Consider the following 17,466-nt stretch of genomic DNA (forward strand, 5'->3'; position numbering starts at 1 on the left):
CATTGCACGACTTGATATTTGGCAACAAAGTTTGCAATTCCATTCTACTATCTTCTTTTCGCAATTTCTGAAGGGTTGTCTAAAAGAAGCTGACTGCCACGCATGACGCTTCGCTAGTATCATTAGAGTGAGCAGTCTAATCACTCGCAAAGAAGACGAGATAAGCCCAGCAGTATCCGGATCGCTAGGAACGCATGACATTGATATATTCCAGATATGCGTAAGGAAAGAGTCTCTATAGAGGTCCTCCAAGGAAACATGAGATGAGTGAATCGTAGATAGCCTGGCACCTGAATCGTTGCCCTCTGGTCTTCAGATATGCATGAAATCGCCAGTCTGATAGATTAACAATGGTGTAATGCGTGGAATCTTCAATTTCCCATTTCCCATTGACTGTAATAAATTGATGTTTCATTTAGCTATGTCGATCGCTGGTCTCGTTGATTGACCCCGAAGGGTCTCTAAGGTCACTCTCACGGCGACCAAAATGCCCTTTTGAGTATCGAAGCCAAGGCTCATATGTAGCACATGCGATCACGATTCAGGTTTCCCCGGATTCCGCAGCTCGGGGAACCCACAACAAGGAGTGAACAGGATGTGCATAATACGAGCTTTGCCCGCATATTGAGACCTGCAGACCATTCAACAGGGGCTGGAAAATCCGGACGCGAAAGCTCACGCGGGAGCAGGGTTGTATCTCATCTCCAGTCATACAAAAATTAGCCCCGCGTCGGTAAATCACAAAGGTGATTGCCGAAGTAGCTCACCTTGAAACGACAAGGACCTCTCGATCACCAAGGCCAGTCTGACCTAGGCACCTATTCAAATCCAATGTAAGATGAAATACCAGACCCCAGGGGTACAAGGGCAAAATGTATGACTTTGGCCACGCTCGGGGTTTGAGCCTGATGGTGTTAAACGAGGTTAAACAATCATTCTGCTGAAGCCGATTCGCAATTGACGGAAATCATGAAGCGAATTCCCCTTTACTCAACCCATGGAGGAAGTGCCAACAATTTCCTACCATTTGTATCGCAGTTGTTTTCGATGAGAAAGGCTGGCGCACGAAAGCAGCAAGATCTGGAACCATCAGATCGGATCTGTTCTACATTTACAACCACCTATCCTAAATCCAGCAGGTGCGAAGCCCAACCTTGGAAGCTATGCATCGTTTCTAGTTCTCGCTGGCGACCTGCTCGTCTCATTGCCCCGATAAAGAAACTGTATGTATCCGAACAATCATACGTCAATGGGATTTGGCCTGCCGCTGCAAGAGTTCGGTCAGTCATATATCAACAGGAATGTACACGAACGTGCGACAGGGAATATGCGCATCAGAATGATATGAATTGTGTGGTATGGAGAGAAGAGAGAGTCTAAGTCTATCTAGAAAGAGAGGATATGGATGCTGTGGTCAACTGACCTAACAGAATAAATAAGATAATGGAAAACTGAAAATATTATTATACTGGCTATATTGCAGGGCGTCAATTTGCATCAAATATATAATCACGTGCGGCGTCAGCAGGGTGGTGTCTATTGTCAATTACCCTTTCATGAAAAAATCCGCATTTTAGACCACCACATCAGACTTATTGAGTCTAGTGACCTGATAATTGGCTCTTCCACTGACTTGGGGGTGTAGTTGAATGACTCACACTAGACCCTCCATCCCAGCTCAATGGTTCACTCTGTACGACAGTTTCCGAAACAACAGTGATGTTCTTCGAAGAAGAATCAGGCTCAATGAGAACATTCTCATCACTGCCCCATGCGGAAGACTGCATATGAGATGGCGCTGCGGCGTTCATCTTACCCTTTCTCGCTTTCCCTTCATCGCCATTTGTCAGGGTTTGTAAGCCTCGACTGGAGAGTGGATATGACTGCCCTGATGGTTTTCCAGCGGAACTAAACAGTTGGGAAAGACCGATCTTGCTGAAGCCCTTCCGAATCAGTGGCTGCACAATGGGCAAATTAGAAACAACAATTGAGACAAAGGTCTCGCGACAAGCCCATTTAGAGCCCGTCGACGCGCCATCGGCCCCTGACTATACGGGCATATCAGTAAAAGTATACATCAAACAAACCACTTATCTAGGGGGCATTAGACTGTAATAGCAGAAGAATCTTGGAACTTACGCTGATGATAGAAACGGCTCGAATGATAGCCGCTGCAATGACGAATGCCGCTCCAGAAAAGAGAGCCACTAGGGGAATTTTCCGTTTAAGGTTGATCTTTACAGCCCATAGAAGAGGGAGCGGGATCGACAAAAGATACATGTCCGTGATGATGTCAAGAATCACGACAACCAGTACATATACTGGGGAATTTGTTGGTTGGCAGTACTCTGTGCATAGTATGTTAGAGATAAGCATTGCACGTTCTGAAACATCAATATACTCACTGCCTGGGTTAGGACTGATTTGCCAGAACGCATGGAAGGGTTGACATGATAGCAACAAGGACAGCTGTGTTGCGAGGTACGTTACGGACAAAATAACATACGCCAGTCTGACTCTGGCTGGGAGATTTTGCAGGCCAGTTCTGTGAGGCCTTTAGCATTGCTGTCCATATATCAGGGTTCAAGGCAAGTTATTGAACCTACGTCAATCGGGAATAGAAGACTGCCAGACTAAACTTGACCAACCAGAGACTAACCACGAACAGCGACCATCCAGTGACCTGAATCTTTGACCCAGCAACACGATTCACCCACTCAGTAGAATTATACCGAATTGTTGCTCGTTGTTCAGTCGTCATGTAGCTATTTGTCAAACCCTCATAGTTAGCCACGACGAGGTAAGCTGCCACTGTCTCCGCGGCAAAGAAAATCTGTCCCAATCAGTATATCAGACGGAACTGCAAGTAGTGGAGTATGGAGAACTAACGCCCGCCAATGGCATGAAATAATCATCCAGTTGGAAGTTGGCCGGCCCTACAAGTGTCCATCGTACAAAGATACGCACAAGGATTATGGCCAGAGCCAAGGAGAGCAAGACCCACGCCTCAACATTGCTCGCCATTGCGACAAGCTTTTGGGAGGTCGCGAGGCAGATGAAGAATTAATATATGCTGAAGACAGGGGTTGCAAGGTTCGAACTAATTAGAATATAAAATTTCCTTTCCACCTGTTCGACGGTGATCATTCCGCCACAACCCATTGCGCCCCCATTGCGCCAGGTTTTTAACGACGATCGGCGTCCTAGTGGATAGACTTAGCCTTTCCAATCATAGCTTCGGAGCTCATAACCGAACTGGTAGATTTCGTAGAGTTGCTGATAGGGCAACGGACCGACGGCTGAAGCCTTCCCGAGCACGTTGCTCCACTTTGCTCCACGCTTGACAGGGGCAGTGGATTGTGTGGCGTCTCGCCAAGCACTGGCAATGTTAGCTTCGTCTAGATAGGGTAATCGGTTGCAGATTATGGAGTCGTTGCAGACTTGACCGACATTTTTAACCTTAGGGGCGTTTCAGGGGTCACCCCGCTGGCACATTCAACGGTTAACGTCTTGTCCGTTAGCCGCTCGGTCCGGTGGAAGAAAAGTCATATATTGTCGTGCATATCCGCCCTCAAAACGAAGAAATCAAAGTTGAATCCACAAAGCCTTCCTTGTTTGCTGCATTTTCCCTTTCTTCGTGTCCGTCGTACAAGGTTGTCCGCAATGTCACCCTTCGAGTTCGTGATCGTTGGCAGTAAGTGCCCTATGCAGTTTCGATTCATTCCCAAATGACCGATCTTTCTCAATGATCGACTCCATTGAAAGATAAGCCACCTCACATGACTGATATTTCCACAGGTGGCCCGGCTGGAAGCGCCCTCGCTGCTCAACTTGCCAAATCGCCCGCCAAGCCCCACGTCCTTCTACTGGAAGCAGGCAAGAGTAAAGATGACCGTAATCTCCGCGTAGACGGGCAGCGCTTCACCACCTTCCAGGATAAGTCCATGAACTGGGGCTATAAGACTACCCCGCAAAAGGATTGTAATGATCGTGAGATTGACTACAGTCGCGGTCGCTGCATGGGAGGATCGAGTGCCATCAATTTCGGTGTTTACAGCGTCGGCGCGCGTGATGATTACCAAGAATGGGCACGGATCGTTGGCGATGAGGATTATGCGTGGGGAAGCATCCAGAGAAGGTTCAAGGAGCTTGAAACTTTCCACGGGAAAGTCCCGGACGGCCTGGACACAAAGTACGCGGACCCCAAGCCGGAGAATCATGGCAGTGAAGGGCCATTGCACGTGGGCTTTGCCCGCGAGTGGGAGAGAGATTTCACGGAACTCTTGAATGTCTTTGAGGAAGCTGGATTTGCCCTCAATCCAGATCATAACTCGGGGAATCCAATTGGAATGTCAGTGTTGATCAACTCGGCCTCAAACGGACTGCGCTCAACGGCCGAAGACCTTGTCACTGGGCACGAGGTGGCAAATTTGACCATTATCACTGGCGCACCGGTGCAACGTGTCCTGTTGGAAGGAAAAAAGGCCGTGGGCGTTGAATCGAATGGCAAGAAATGTAGGGCCTTGGAATCGCCGATGAGGGGTTTGAACATATACTGACATATTTTTCCACATAGATTACGCCTCAAAGGAAGTCATCTTGTCCGCCGGTTCGCTGAATGATCCTCGCATTCTGATGCATTCCGGAATTGGCCCCGCCAGCCAACTTCAAGCCCACAACATTGACGTTGTACTTGATGTTCCCGCGGTCGGTCAGGGTCTTCGCGATCATTGCTTTGTGCCGATGGTGAGCACTCGTACCGAAAGCAGCACAGACCGAAAATCCTTCTATGGCTCTCAGGCCGCTATGGACGCGGCACAAAAGCAATGGCAAGAGAATGGGACCGGGCCATGGGCGAAATTCGCCTGTGAGCTGGGGATTGGCTGGTTCAAGCTCACTGAGCAACTTACTTCCTGGCCGGAGTTCCACGCCCTCTCGAAAGACGAACAAGCATATCTTCTTCAGGAAACTGTGCCCCACTACGAGATTATTACGCATTTCCCCATCCACTGGTTCATTCCGGAATTCCCGCCTGAGGCGCTAAATTACTCCTGTTTACTTGTCTTTTTGTTCAACGCGCAGACTCGTGGAGAAGTAACCTTGCAGTCGACCGATCCCGATGCTCCACTTCTTTTCAATCCAAAATTCCTTGCCCATCCGTTCGATCGTCGGCTTGCGATAGAGGCCCTTCGAGACTCGTTCCGGATCGCCAAGCACGAGTCATACACAAAAGATAATGTGGCCGAGTTGGCGATGCCCAAGAGCGAATCAGACGAGGACCTTCTTGAATATTGGCGTCAGAACATTTCTTCCAGTTGGCATATGACAGGGACTGTGAAGATGGGCAAGAAGGGTGACCCGGATGCCGTCGTCGATTCTGATTTCAAGGTGGTAGGCATTGAAAATTTAAGGGTCGCTGATATGGCCGTTGTCCCGGTGTTAGTCAATGCCCATGTTCAAGCTGCTGCCTACGTCACTGGTATAACTTGCGCGGAGAAGTTGGTAAAGGAATACAACCTTGCCTAGAGATTCAACTGGTTTCTAATAAAATAGTTCACTAAAATCAGTCAACTGCGGTTCTAGAACAAAGAATTTACCTCGTTCTCTGTTACTCCCGTGAGTAAGTGATAAGAAGGCACTTGATTGGTACCGAAGCATTGAAGATATAAGTTATGCTAAAAGGTAAAATGGACATACATGCCTCCTTGTCGCTATTTCACGCTTAAATTTGATTCGATTGCTGGAATCAATGCAAAACGGCTCGGGCCGATCGTATTAATAACCCGAGGAATAACAGTATTTTCACTTATCCTCGTCATTGCAGGGCAAAAACCTTACAGTGATTATGTGGCTAGAAATTGATCCATCAGCAAGGTGCATTGTTAGAATGAACACCGCAGGTCTTGATTTTGCAACAGCTCACTGGCGGAATAAAGCGTGAAAGAAGTCATAAAGTCCAGTTCATGTTATATGAGGCATTAATTCCTAAAGATCACGCAACGAAGAACTTCGATAAATGAGGGTATGAACCTAATACAGACTGAGTCAGCGGTTGATATTGGTAAACCCAAATCTAGATAGTCTTTTTGTCATACTTTCTTACGTGCTGTTAAAGCAAGCGCAAGTCGTCGCCTATGCCATGCAGAAATAACAGTTGAGAAGAGTCGGCGAAAACGGGCCAGCCGAACCCGGTTTCGTCCATTGCTATCGAGTCCACACCTCTGCCTTGCTCAGACTCACTATAGAACACACTGATAGCAGAGATAGTGAGCTACCGATGGAACTCTCCTGGTCGGGTGATTTATGTTCATTCCGGAGTCCCTCATCGATGCAAAATTATGCAATCGGGAATGGAGAATGGCAGAGAAGAATATATGCCGGACGCAGGGCTGGGGATTAAAGCTGCAACTTGTACCATCATCATAATGCTCATGCAAGCAGACGGTAGATCACAGTCAGAATTAGGGAGACTGGTTTCATCGATAATCAAGCGAGAATATTCGGGCTCCCTGACATCAACAAGCTCATTCTTTGACTTTCATTACCATTCCTGAAACTAGTTATTTATGTCGTGTCAAAGGAAGTCACCTCACATTGACTTATTTAGAATTTAATCAACGGGTACCTTCTAGTCTCGTAAGCACCAAGATGTGGATTGAATATTTAGCAAGTTGTTGATGGTTAATTTGACATGAAGTATATTTTACCCGGAGGGATTCTATAACATGCCTTCCGGAGCCATTGAAATTGGATCATGCTTCACGAACTCTCGATACCTCGACTAATGATATGGCGTCATTGTATAGACCAGAAGCCACATCCGTAGACATTTTCGGATCGATAATACACTTAGCTCCTTCTATACTAGCTCCCAGTCGAGAGTACCTAGAGCCGGTTCTCTTATGCCGCGAAGTGTGGCCATACCTCGGGTCCTGCAACTGATCTGAAGAACAATTTGTGTCTAGACTTCGAGATACCAGTTTGGATATCAAGGGCCAAATAGAAGGAAGGCAGGCAGCAATAATGATAATCCCACCTTCGAGAATAGTCCAAATTCCAAGTTTAACGGAAGTCCCTAATAAGAGTTAAATTGAGGCGTCAATACAACGTCAGGATTCAGCTTGACCTACAGGTTGGGTCAGTCATAGCGCTTTCTTGAAAGAAGATAGTCATGCGCAGAATGCTGGCCACGGTTCCCCTATGACTGAGGTAAGTATCATTCTAGGCGCAGTTGGTCGCGCAAAGGAGAAACCCACAAGCTCCCAAGTAAGAAAACCCCGGTTAAAGCCACCTTCTGTCCAACCCGGGTGTGCAAATTCCAGACATAGGGTAATGGCATCATTAAAATCAGAACATCCGTTATGATATTTGGCGGCGACACATATCGGTAGAATGCTTCTTGGTCGAAGCATGAACCCTCAACAATCGTCTTGTCCCAGGTGTATGCAATCGGCGAACATTGGAAAATGGCCGCAAAGAAGACCCCCACTCCATGACTGGTAACGATTCCACCCACGATATAAGCTAAAATTCGAAAATTGCGAAAGCTGAAGATGCGGATGTAGAAAAGCAAAATTGAGATTTTGGCGGGAGCTACCGTGAAGGGAAAGTCGAGGATCTCATTAGCATAGAGAGCCTATATCAAAGATGTCAGCTTTGAGCTATAATTCTGAATGCCAGAACCATCAGACCTTCTCTAGAATGACAAGCTTTTGTGGGGTTCGTTCCACATATTCTAAATGGTAACCAACACCTCCTCGTTGGACCACTACAATCATGGTTAACATGCACTTACGAATCATGAAGTCGTAAAGGTCACAAACAGAATATGTAGAGTGCTGACTGTCCTAAGCTGGCGATCTTTTATGATAATCAGTTTTATTTCGAAGTGAAGTTCGGTATTTTGTCCTTACCAATGCAGGAATGATAAGGTAGTCGTCACTTCCACAGGCTACCTTCTGTATATACCTTGTATAGAAGCGCGCTCCGACGACTACGATCTGAACAACAGCGATCGCAATTGAGACACCAACCAACTGCTGACCGCAGTATGCGACCGCACCCGTATCTCCCATTCCTGCCAGGTTTTCACTAGAAAAGGCACAAGCGTGCTAATTGTCGCGGCCGGGGGGACATTGCCGTTGTCAATGAGAGAACAGGAGATCAGGTACCGACACCATTTAGAACACTTGCTTCCTTTAGATTACTCTACATGGGTTGTCTGATTGTCTAACTTTTGGCCCCCTTACCAACCATGTGGATCCATGGCGATTTAGATTACACCGATTGGGGGCGGCAAGCAATGATTGGCAGTAAATGAGCATTCCCCGATTATTTTTTTTTGAAGGATTCCGCACTTCAGTTCGCCGTGGAATCGCCGTGGAATTTTCCCATTGATTTCTGACTCTGCTGCAATCTCTGAACGCATTGATCTGGTTTTGCGATCGCTTCTCCACCTCAGCGGATCCAGATCGAACGACGTTCCCATATTGGCGATCCATCTTACCCGTGATCAACGAATCCTGTCTAGGGGAACTCCTTACCCCCACTTAACATTCAAAAGCATCGTCCCTCTGATCCACCACTCAGATGGGGCACAACATGCGTCAAAATCACAGTCTGATTAGATCAAGTTAGGCCCAGAGGAGCTTTCCAGAAAAGGGAGGGGGTTTATTTGTTTTGAATATCAAAGTATATGATTGGATCCCAATGAGTCGCGCTTGGCCCACCACTCGCGCAATTAAAACCGGAGATGGGGTTGAATGGTTCAAGCATGCGATTGGCCAGTCAAGTCTTGACGGCCGATATTTCGGTGAGCAGCGTAATTTCGCTTAGGGGAAAAGCGTGATACAACAGGGGTACTAGTCTTGAAGGTGGGACCTGCCACTATGCATAGCTCAGATTTCGCCCAATTCTCGGGAAATCCTCAGGACACGGTTTCTGCTGCGGGTATGTCAACTAGTCTTGTGGAGCTACGGATTCTTTTAACATGAACTTGTGCCCGGGGAGATTCGCGCTCAACGCATCACCGTTTTGGCAAACTCGATAATGACTCAGCAGAAGACAACAATTGCGACGCAAATTACTGCCTTGACCAGGAGTGTTCAGGCTCAATGTCTCGATGAAACAACACGCTTGGAGGCACTGAGCGCCGCTCGGGCCTTGTTAGCCACCCTAGAGTCGCCAGTTGAGAGGATCATTCAGGATGTCGTGATGGTAAGTCACATAGGATTCAACTGCCCCAAGACTCGAATAAGCCTCTTCGAATCTACGGGCTCAATCTCATGTAGAGATTGCTAAACAAAAATTGCAACTTGTAGAATCCGCCAATTTTGATGGCCCTTCGCATGGGTGCTCAGCTTGGCATTTTCACACAGATTAGCCAAAAACCAGAACAAGGCGTCTCTCTCACAAAGATTTCAGAGGATACCGGAGCGAGTCCCATCCTCGTAGGTGAGAAGCATTTGCCAATCCGACCGTGCTTTGATCGATGCGAACTGACAAAACAACCAAATAAGACCAGATTACTCGACTACTCGCTACAACAGGATACCTTGAGCAAGATGGAGTGCAAACCTTCAAACCGTCAACCCTGACTATGGCCATGGCGGACTCAAGTATGGAGGCAACTACTCGTGCCTGGTAAGTTTTCTACCACATCATACCGTGTTACAGGGGCTTGATAATCATCCTTGAATAGCTTTGAAATTGGCAATCTCTGCGCATCAAGAGCGCCTGAATTCTTCCGCAGAAACAACAATCAATTCCCTAACTCCGCCAAAGACTCACCTTTCCAGCTAGCATTTAACACTGATCTGAGTTATTTCGAATGGTTAGGCCAAAATCCTGGTCTGGCAAAGGATTTCCAACAGTGGATGGCGATGAAGCAGAAAGCAACGCTGAATTGGGTAGATTGGTTCGATATTCAGCAACATATCATTGATGGATTCGAAGAAAAGCCTCAGGGAAGCGTACTTCTGGTAGACGTCGGTGGTGGTGAAGGACATTACTCGTGGCAGTTCAGACACAAGTTTTCTAGGGCATCTGGCCGTGTCATTCTGCAAGACCTTCCACATGTGATCGCGAGCATTGAGAATCCACCGAGTGGGGTGGAACTGACCTCTCATGACTTTTTCACCCCGCAACCTTTGAAGGGTTAGTCACTTCGAGCCCTATCCATCTGTGACCTGAAACTGACAAACTTTACAAAGGGGCCCGGGCATATTTTATGCACTGGATTCTACACGACTGGTCTGATGAACATAGTCGTGCTATTCTTGCTCCTATTGTTGATGCCATGGAGCCCGGATATTCTCGCCTGGTTATCCATGAAACCATTCTCCCTAATTTTAATTGTGATCTACCGTCTGCTTGCATGAGCATTATGATGATGGTACAGGTTGCAGCTTTTGAGCGCTCCGAAAAGCAGTGGCGTGACCTGCTTGCCTCTGTTGGCTTGATCAACACAAGTTTCTACCAACCTCCTGGAAGTGGCGAGGGTATTATTGTAGCCATTAAATGATGTGATGATCGCCGCTTCAATACCAACCCTCTACAAGCTGCACTTGAGTGACGCTCTAGATGCGCTCTTTCATTAGAGTTCTACGGACGTACGACAGGGAAAATGCGCGTATCAGGACGATATGAAGTCTAATATAGTGAAGGAAGAAGTTTAAGTCTGACATACTAGAAAGATATGGATATGGTTAGCTGACCTGATACCCCCTCAAATAAACCCTATTTGGTTTACATCTCATGCTCTAAATACTGTATTAGATTATTGATACAGTATGCCGGCTCAAATATATCAACAAGCTAGACAAAATAAAATAAGTGAGATGTACAAAAGGTACTGTATGTGTTTTTCAAGGGATAGTCACTTCTTTGAGATTGTTATAATATATGTACCTATACATACCGCGCTGGTCTCTTTTTGGCACCAATTAAAATATTTTATCCATAATGCATACCACTAAGTAGAGATCGTATGTATATCTCCTATTATCGTAGGTAATGATTCATTTAAAAAGAATATAAAAGTACTGTAGTATTGGATATTACGAGGAAATAACTTCTAAGTATTCTAAACTCGGCCTTATGCAATGAATGAGTCAAATTACGTTATATCAAATTTTATAAGGGACCTAGCACTTTATCCAATCTAGTTTGAGTTATAGAAGCTTAATCCGTAATGAAGCGAAGTTGGGTTGTGGGTCAAGAATATCGACCTAAGTTGGGTTATGCGGAAGTCTTAAGAACCTTAACGAAGACGGACGCCAGAGAGTCCTGCATAAGTTGCCTTCTATTCATATATTGAGTAATCAACCTAAAGTGAAGGCTACTTGACTTCAAATTAAGATTTCTAGGTGGAATAGATGTTTTCGGATTCATTTCCGGGTCATCTTGAGGAATGAGTCTTCTGCTAGTCTACAGTGCCTCAGAAGTTTGAACACACCTTGCTACCGCCCAATTCTACCGCATACCATAATTAGCCTACCATGACAATTCGAAACAATAATAAAAAAGCTTACCACCTATTAATCAAATAAAACAACTCATTCCTTCCAGCAGAAAGTTACATACTCTAGTATGGGTGGGGTCAGGTGTGTTCAAACTCCGAGGAGGCACTGTAAGGAGGTCCGAATTCTCCAAGGTGTGAAAATAACCTTGTAATCCTCCTAATCTATGAACGAATGCTGTGGCGTTGCTTATTGACATGTTTCAGATTTTCTATCAAATAAATACTGCTTATCTTGAAAGTAAAAACAAGCCACAAGACAAACAGCCCAACACTAACGCACCATCAGCCTGTGGATCAACAACCTCATGACCCAGTTCTCGCAGCCTTCTTGTTTTTCAAGGTTGTCTAGACTGTTATATACATCTGACTCTAACCGTCTCAGAGCCTTCAAAGTATAGCCCATACTGCCCGCATGGCGCAAACGATCCAAAATGATCTTCTTATGTGGGACAGACAACGACCCAGATGCTATCCTCTCCTGTAGTACGCCGCGTAACATAAGATCAGGTGGCTGGGAATGCCATGCATGAATAATCGGGAAGGAGAATTTCCCTTCATCCAGATCCTCACAGAATCCTTTCTCGCTCGTATACTAATTTCACGTTAAAATCCATTGGGGCATCGGCGAAGGTGGTACTCGTACTTCATTATCCATCAAATTCATGTAATCATCGCGAATTTGAAAGTATTTTCCAATCAAAGACATGAAATCTGCGGAGATGGCCCTAAGAGGAATTTTCAGTACCATGGCTATATTGCTTGGAGATAGGAAATGAGTACCTTTCATGGAGCGAAGAGGCGCTCTGTGACATCAGTCGTGCAATCAGTCTGAAAAGGCCACCTGTTTCTAGAGACAGAATGTTAGTACCTAATCCGTGAGATGCTGGTACTTAATTTGGAAGGACCATACTTTGGCTGACCATCTCCAGGTATTCTTCCTCCGAAGGGCACTCGCCCTGCCGCGTCCAGTGTAAGTCAAAACTTTGGCCAATAAACAAGTTTCGAAGTTCATCTATAAGTATAGCCATGCATTGAGGGTCATCCAGATTACGGACTTCGTCCATGACGTCGATGAGCATGTAATTTGCACAGTTGATAGTTGACGCAGCGCCAAATACTGTGTGAGTAGCAGGGTTGCCACGCCGAAGAGGCGAAGAATCTTCAATATCATCCAACCTATGAACTTTAGCAACTGTGTACTGCTTCCAGATCAAGCTCAACTTACATAAGAGACGAGCTGTGTAGCTTTTGCGCTATTGATTTTACTGCCTTGACTGTACGATCCGGAAGACCCAACCAGACATTCAATGAGTCGATTAGAGCTTCACGAACACCTTTGGAGGGAAGAGAGTTGATGTATTCAAAGGGTGAAAGTAAAATCTGAAAGAATACGCATTGTTAGCGCAAAACGGAAACGGAACATGTATTATTCAAGAGAATAGGAGACCAGACCTCGGTACCCAAATGTACTTGTTGCTGGCCTTCGAAGCCACTGGTGAATTCATCTAAAGAGGTGACTGAAGATCTGCTTGACGGGCTAGATATGGGGGATTCCGTAGACGGAGGGCCGCTGGACTCGGAATCTGAAAATTCTCGAGCGAGAAGCTCCGAGTTTCCGACCAGGCGCTCTTTATCCTGTTCGCTTTGCGGTGCTTGATGGCTATTGACGGCGCCATTCTGAAATAGAGCTTCTCCCTCAACACAGAGCTCGGGATGGTATCGAGGGCACCTGAGGCTCCAAACAATGTTCCCTGGGATTTGAAAAGCCAGAGCTCTCAAGTACTCACGTAGCTTCGGAGAGCATTTTTCTTTGTCTGCAACGAAGCTGTTCATTCGTTGCTGGAATTCTTTTTCATAGTCGCGCACGACCTGTCGAAGCTTCGCTTTCGCGTCGTCACTGGAAATGTTTTCCCACTTCATATATAGCCACACAGCATTTGTCATGGTGGAAACTTTGTCGGTATTATCCATTTCTTGAAATTCACTCCACTCGATGTCGAATGAATAAAAATCATTAGCCAGCCCAAGAGCCGCGAAACATGGTTTAACTATCGAGGCAACTTGTTTTTCTTCGTCGTGGGTCAAGAGAATGCCCATACCAAAACGCATCACGGTATCAACGAAACTATGAATATGTCAAAATTTGTAAGTCCTTGCGTTTGGCTGACGGACACTTGTGGGGAAAAAAGTACTCACGGGGCACCAGTGTCAATGATCCGATAATCAACATATTCTTCAATACTGTCGAAAATGCAGGACTTATCGCGGGACGCGGTCGTCGCAACCATTTCCTTCCATGCTGCGATCACGACTTCAGCGCAAGGCTTGTCTGTTGCCAGAAGCTTCAACAGCATCTTAGACTGGATTTGCTTGGTTCCTGTCGTTGATCGTACGGTGCGGTACTCGGTTTCGTTCAAGACAATATTATCGGTTCCTTCATCCAACTTCATCGAAATTAGCATAGCTATTCCTCTTGATATCGACAGCACTGATGCTTACCGATACTTTTGATACAGATTCCACTACATTGTCGTACAAGAAGGCATCTGGGAAGATAATTTCCGTGTGTCAATTTCCTCTTGCCAAAGCTCGCACATTTCACAGCACGGCACAACCACTTACATTCAAAAACATATGAGACGAGTCCTAGTCTCTCCGGCTTACACAGCGGTAGGACTACCGATGCAAAGTGCCCATTGAAAGGATTGCAGCTACCCCAACGCTCAATCGGGCCAATGTATTTCCTCCAGTCATCGCGGCAGCGAAAGGATCCTTCGTTCGCGTTCTGCTCATACTTGTGACGGCGGAGTGTGTAGTCATGGCAGAACCCATCTATGCCGGACGCTGGTCGGCTCACTATGTATGAAGTCTTGTCTTGTTCTGCTTTACTGCTTTGGCAATCCATGGCTTCGAATCCGTGGTTAGCGATGTGGAATAGAATAGGGTTCTTCAGAGGAAATCTTAGGCCTATCTATATCCGCGGCTAGCGTGGATGATATACAAGCTGAAAACAACAAGAGAACGGTGACTTCATTTGCCGGCAATTACAGTGTAATGCTCATAATCTAGGTCGGTTCGTGCGTAGTGGGTATAAACAGGGTTCATCTGGCACATCATAATGCCATGGCCATGGTTGCGGGCCCGATTCAAACTATGGCGAAGGATGAGCCGATACTCGTGACATCAAAATCATGTCATCTGGACGAAATTCCAGGTCGCAAAATTTAATGGTCATCGAAGCTGCTGCCGAGGTTACATGTAGACGTGAGTAGGAGTGGATCTTGTTTGCATGCAGCAGCGCGAACAGGTTCGTTCCAAGGTTCGGGGTCCCAAATTCCTGGCACAATTGGTCGGGAGCGATCTCAATTGGAACTTTAAAAGTTTGTCGCGCTTCGTTATTTACTGTACAGTAAGCAACGAGCTTTGTTGTCATTTGTCAGCATACCAGACGCTAAGCGATTTGGCCCACTTTATCCACACAGCCGGGACAGAGCTCCAATTTTATCTTCGTCACCCTGCATGGTTTGCGTCATGTCACATACTTCGATCGCCAGGCCGATTCTTGCTCAGTTGTATCCCTACTTTAGAATAACCTGATCATAAAACTCTCTTGATCTTTCTCAAGGGCCACGATAGCTGGAGGACCTGGTTTCTGTGCCGGGATACAATCTTTACATAATCCTGCAAATCAACCAGTAGCAATAGAGCGAACATGGTGACTTCTACTGAATACGATGATTCGCTCAAGGCGTTTATCCAATTATGCTCTGAACGTGATCTTTTGACTCAGGCTGAGGGCCTTGAAGATGGAGATCTCGACGACGGAATATCAGACCCATTCACTCTCTTGTATGTTGGTGTTACACCCTTGCCTCCTTGCTTTGCTCTTTTTGGTGTTCACATCAATAGACGGTTCTTGACAGCCCGCGGATTCAATGTCGACGCTGCCTTCAAGCAGTTCGATGAAGCATCACAATTTCGCCGAGAGAAGCACATCGTCAGACTTTACGACATAGTGGAGATTACCGATTTTGAGCAAGCTCGTCAATTCGTGAGTTTGCGTTTTCTCTATAAAAGTCAAAAGTTCAAAACTAACTTGGGAATACAGTACCCACATTGGACAGGTCGCAGAGACAGAAGGGGTTTACCGATATGCATGTTTGATCTTTCTTGTCTCGATAAAAAGAATCTAGCGTGCTGGGAACAGACACGCCATACAGCAAGCTGGTCAGATTCACAGTATAAGGCAAACATGCCACCAAAGCCCGATATGTTGCAGCTGGCCTCTGTCTACCATGACAGTTTGACTCGCCTAGTCTTTCCTCTCTGCTCTATGATGACTGACAGGCCGAATCCTTCGCTACCAATAACTAGCTCCATATACCTTGTGGACGCATCAGACCTAGGATTAAAGCAGGGTTGGAGCTTGAAATACTTTGCCAAAAGCATCAGTTGGTTGCTATCAACATGTTATCCGGAAACCATCCAGCGTGTCTATGTAGGTAGCGAGGTGACATGATCTGAACGCGTTGTACGTGTATTAACATCATTTATGATAGGTGTGTAACGCTCCCTCGTATTTTTCTACGATCTGGAAATACTTAAAATCATGGGTCGACAAGAATACAGCAGAAAAGATCGTGGTGCTGAGTAGCCCGGAAGTTTTGCCCGCCCTTGAGGAGTACATCGATGATACGAACATCCCAACTGCATTTGGCGGTGGCTTCTCCTTCAAACATGGAATGCTCCCTGAGCTAGATCATAATATATGGCAGCATTTTAGCTGGAAACTCCCAAGTCGCTCACTGCCTCCTGGGCCCATCAAGTGGACCGAGGATGCGGATGGCAGGAAGATCGCAATAGCGGTTGGTGGCCAAGCAGGGTCTAAGAGATCTGAAAAAATTGCAATTTTAGATATTATCAATGAATGATAAGGCTAATGAAGGACCAAATAGATGGGTCTAGGAGCGTGTCAGACTGATATTGTTGGGGCACAAGCTCCCTGACCATCATGCTATACATATCACTCCGCCAAGGCTATACCAGATCAGCTGCATATCAGCTGTAGAACGATCGGGATCTAGTAAATTATTCGCTTAATTATGGTTCACCCAGCGCACTATTATTATTTATATCAATTAGTTATCAACCTTAGAAGCGTTGGGGTATCGAGAAGAAGAGCCTACGCTGCCTTTATCACAGGACATTTTATTTGAATAACAGTTGGCGTTCATTCCAAGAACAATGACCTAGTTCAATAGCTTTACTTACTGGTTCGAGGGTAAATTGATTGCAAAGTTGAAGTTGCATGAACTGCAGTTACACTCCTGCGATTGGATCAGTGCCCTGTTCTTTGATAAGCAGAAGGACATCTTACTCCCTTGGCAGCCCAAAGGTTTTCCTGAGAATGCACAGCCTCGCCGTCGCCCTCGCGAGCAGCAGGGGAGGCTATAATCAAGGCAGGGACAACCTCCAAGGGAAGTGCAATCTGTGTCAAATGCATGTTTGATTAAAGATTTAGAAAAACTAGGGGAAATACGAATATGAGCAAAATGATCAATTGAACGTTGAGATTCAAACCTAGTTGTTGGTCTCTTTTTAAAATTTTTGGGAGAACACCTTTTTTCCCTCGACTTGCATTCGCTGTTCCTTCGTTTGTAACATGACAAGGCTGGCCTGGACTTGTCAATCGCCCGTAGAAGTGAAAAGGCTATGCAAGACTCGGCAAATGTAGTTTTCGAAAGTTAGCCGTGGGGACTACACAGTAAAGGTGTGTTCCCAATTGATGCCCCCATTTCCATTCCCGCCCTGCGCCTGGCTCCCAGCTCTCTAACTCCCTACATCGCTAAGCCTGTGCCTTGAAGGGACTGCACCCGAAACTGTCGCTCTCAGGCCTTCAGTCATTTCAATGCCCTGGTCTCGTCTTTAAATCCACCATGGATGAG

At 46.1% G+C, this 17,466-nt stretch overlaps 6 protein-coding genes across 6 annotated transcripts; 3 read left to right on the forward strand and 3 right to left on the reverse strand.

Moving 5' to 3' along the window:
• Window positions 1-1,601: 1,601 nt before the first annotated feature.
• On the reverse strand, window positions 1,602-3,024 carry N7484_005264 (uncharacterized protein; the record flags this gene model as incomplete). The annotated part of the gene is made up of 5 exons (XM_057115684.1): window positions 1,602-2,048; window positions 2,140-2,348; window positions 2,406-2,545; window positions 2,607-2,833; window positions 2,890-3,024. The coding sequence occupies 5 exons, from the start codon at window positions 3,022-3,024 to the stop codon at window positions 1,602-1,604; spliced, it is 1,158 nt and encodes a 385-aa protein (XP_056975824.1).
• A 639-nt stretch (window positions 3,025-3,663) lies between these two features.
• Window positions 3,664-5,526, forward strand: N7484_005265 (GMC family oxidoreductase; the record flags this gene model as incomplete). The annotated part of the gene is made up of 3 exons (XM_057115685.1): window positions 3,664-3,694; window positions 3,799-4,515; window positions 4,577-5,526. The coding sequence occupies 3 exons, from the start codon at window positions 3,664-3,666 to the stop codon at window positions 5,524-5,526; spliced, it is 1,698 nt and encodes a 565-aa protein (XP_056975825.1).
• Window positions 5,527-6,752: 1,226 nt separating this feature from the next.
• On the reverse strand, window positions 6,753-8,075 carry N7484_005266 (uncharacterized protein; the record flags this gene model as incomplete). Its single annotated transcript, XM_057115686.1, has 6 exons — window positions 6,753-7,075; window positions 7,131-7,198; window positions 7,257-7,636; window positions 7,692-7,768; window positions 7,824-7,860; window positions 7,914-8,075. 6 exons carry the CDS (start codon window positions 8,073-8,075, stop codon window positions 6,753-6,755), a joined length of 1,047 nt encoding a protein of 348 aa, XP_056975826.1.
• A 973-nt stretch (window positions 8,076-9,048) lies between these two features.
• Window positions 9,049-10,522, forward strand: N7484_005267 (uncharacterized protein; the record flags this gene model as incomplete). The annotated part of the gene is made up of 5 exons (XM_057115687.1): window positions 9,049-9,216; window positions 9,321-9,453; window positions 9,519-9,642; window positions 9,701-10,155; window positions 10,212-10,522. The coding sequence occupies 5 exons, from the start codon at window positions 9,049-9,051 to the stop codon at window positions 10,520-10,522; spliced, it is 1,191 nt and encodes a 396-aa protein (XP_056975827.1).
• Window positions 10,523-11,792: 1,270 nt separating this feature from the next.
• Window positions 11,793-14,426, reverse strand: N7484_005268 (bifunctional terpene synthase/polyprenyl synthetase family protein; the record flags this gene model as incomplete). The annotated part of the gene is made up of 9 exons (XM_057115688.1): window positions 11,793-12,113; window positions 12,165-12,246; window positions 12,302-12,368; window positions 12,432-12,697; window positions 12,747-12,901; window positions 12,974-13,646; window positions 13,718-13,965; window positions 14,021-14,067; window positions 14,144-14,426. The coding sequence occupies 9 exons, from the start codon at window positions 14,424-14,426 to the stop codon at window positions 11,793-11,795; spliced, it is 2,142 nt and encodes a 713-aa protein (XP_056975828.1).
• An 807-nt stretch (window positions 14,427-15,233) lies between these two features.
• On the forward strand, window positions 15,234-16,452 carry N7484_005269 (SEC14 family lipid-binding protein; the record flags this gene model as incomplete). Its single annotated transcript, XM_057115689.1, has 3 exons — window positions 15,234-15,572; window positions 15,630-16,019; window positions 16,081-16,452. The coding sequence occupies 3 exons, from the start codon at window positions 15,234-15,236 to the stop codon at window positions 16,450-16,452; spliced, it is 1,101 nt and encodes a 366-aa protein (XP_056975829.1).
• Window positions 16,453-17,466: the final 1,014 nt, after the last annotated feature.

The sequence above is a fragment of the Penicillium longicatenatum genome (assembly GCF_028827895.1).
Source record: "Penicillium longicatenatum strain IBT 33135 chromosome Unknown contig_2_segment0_segment0, whole genome shotgun sequence".
Classification (NCBI taxonomy): Eukaryota; Fungi; Ascomycota; class Eurotiomycetes; order Eurotiales; family Aspergillaceae; genus Penicillium; species Penicillium longicatenatum.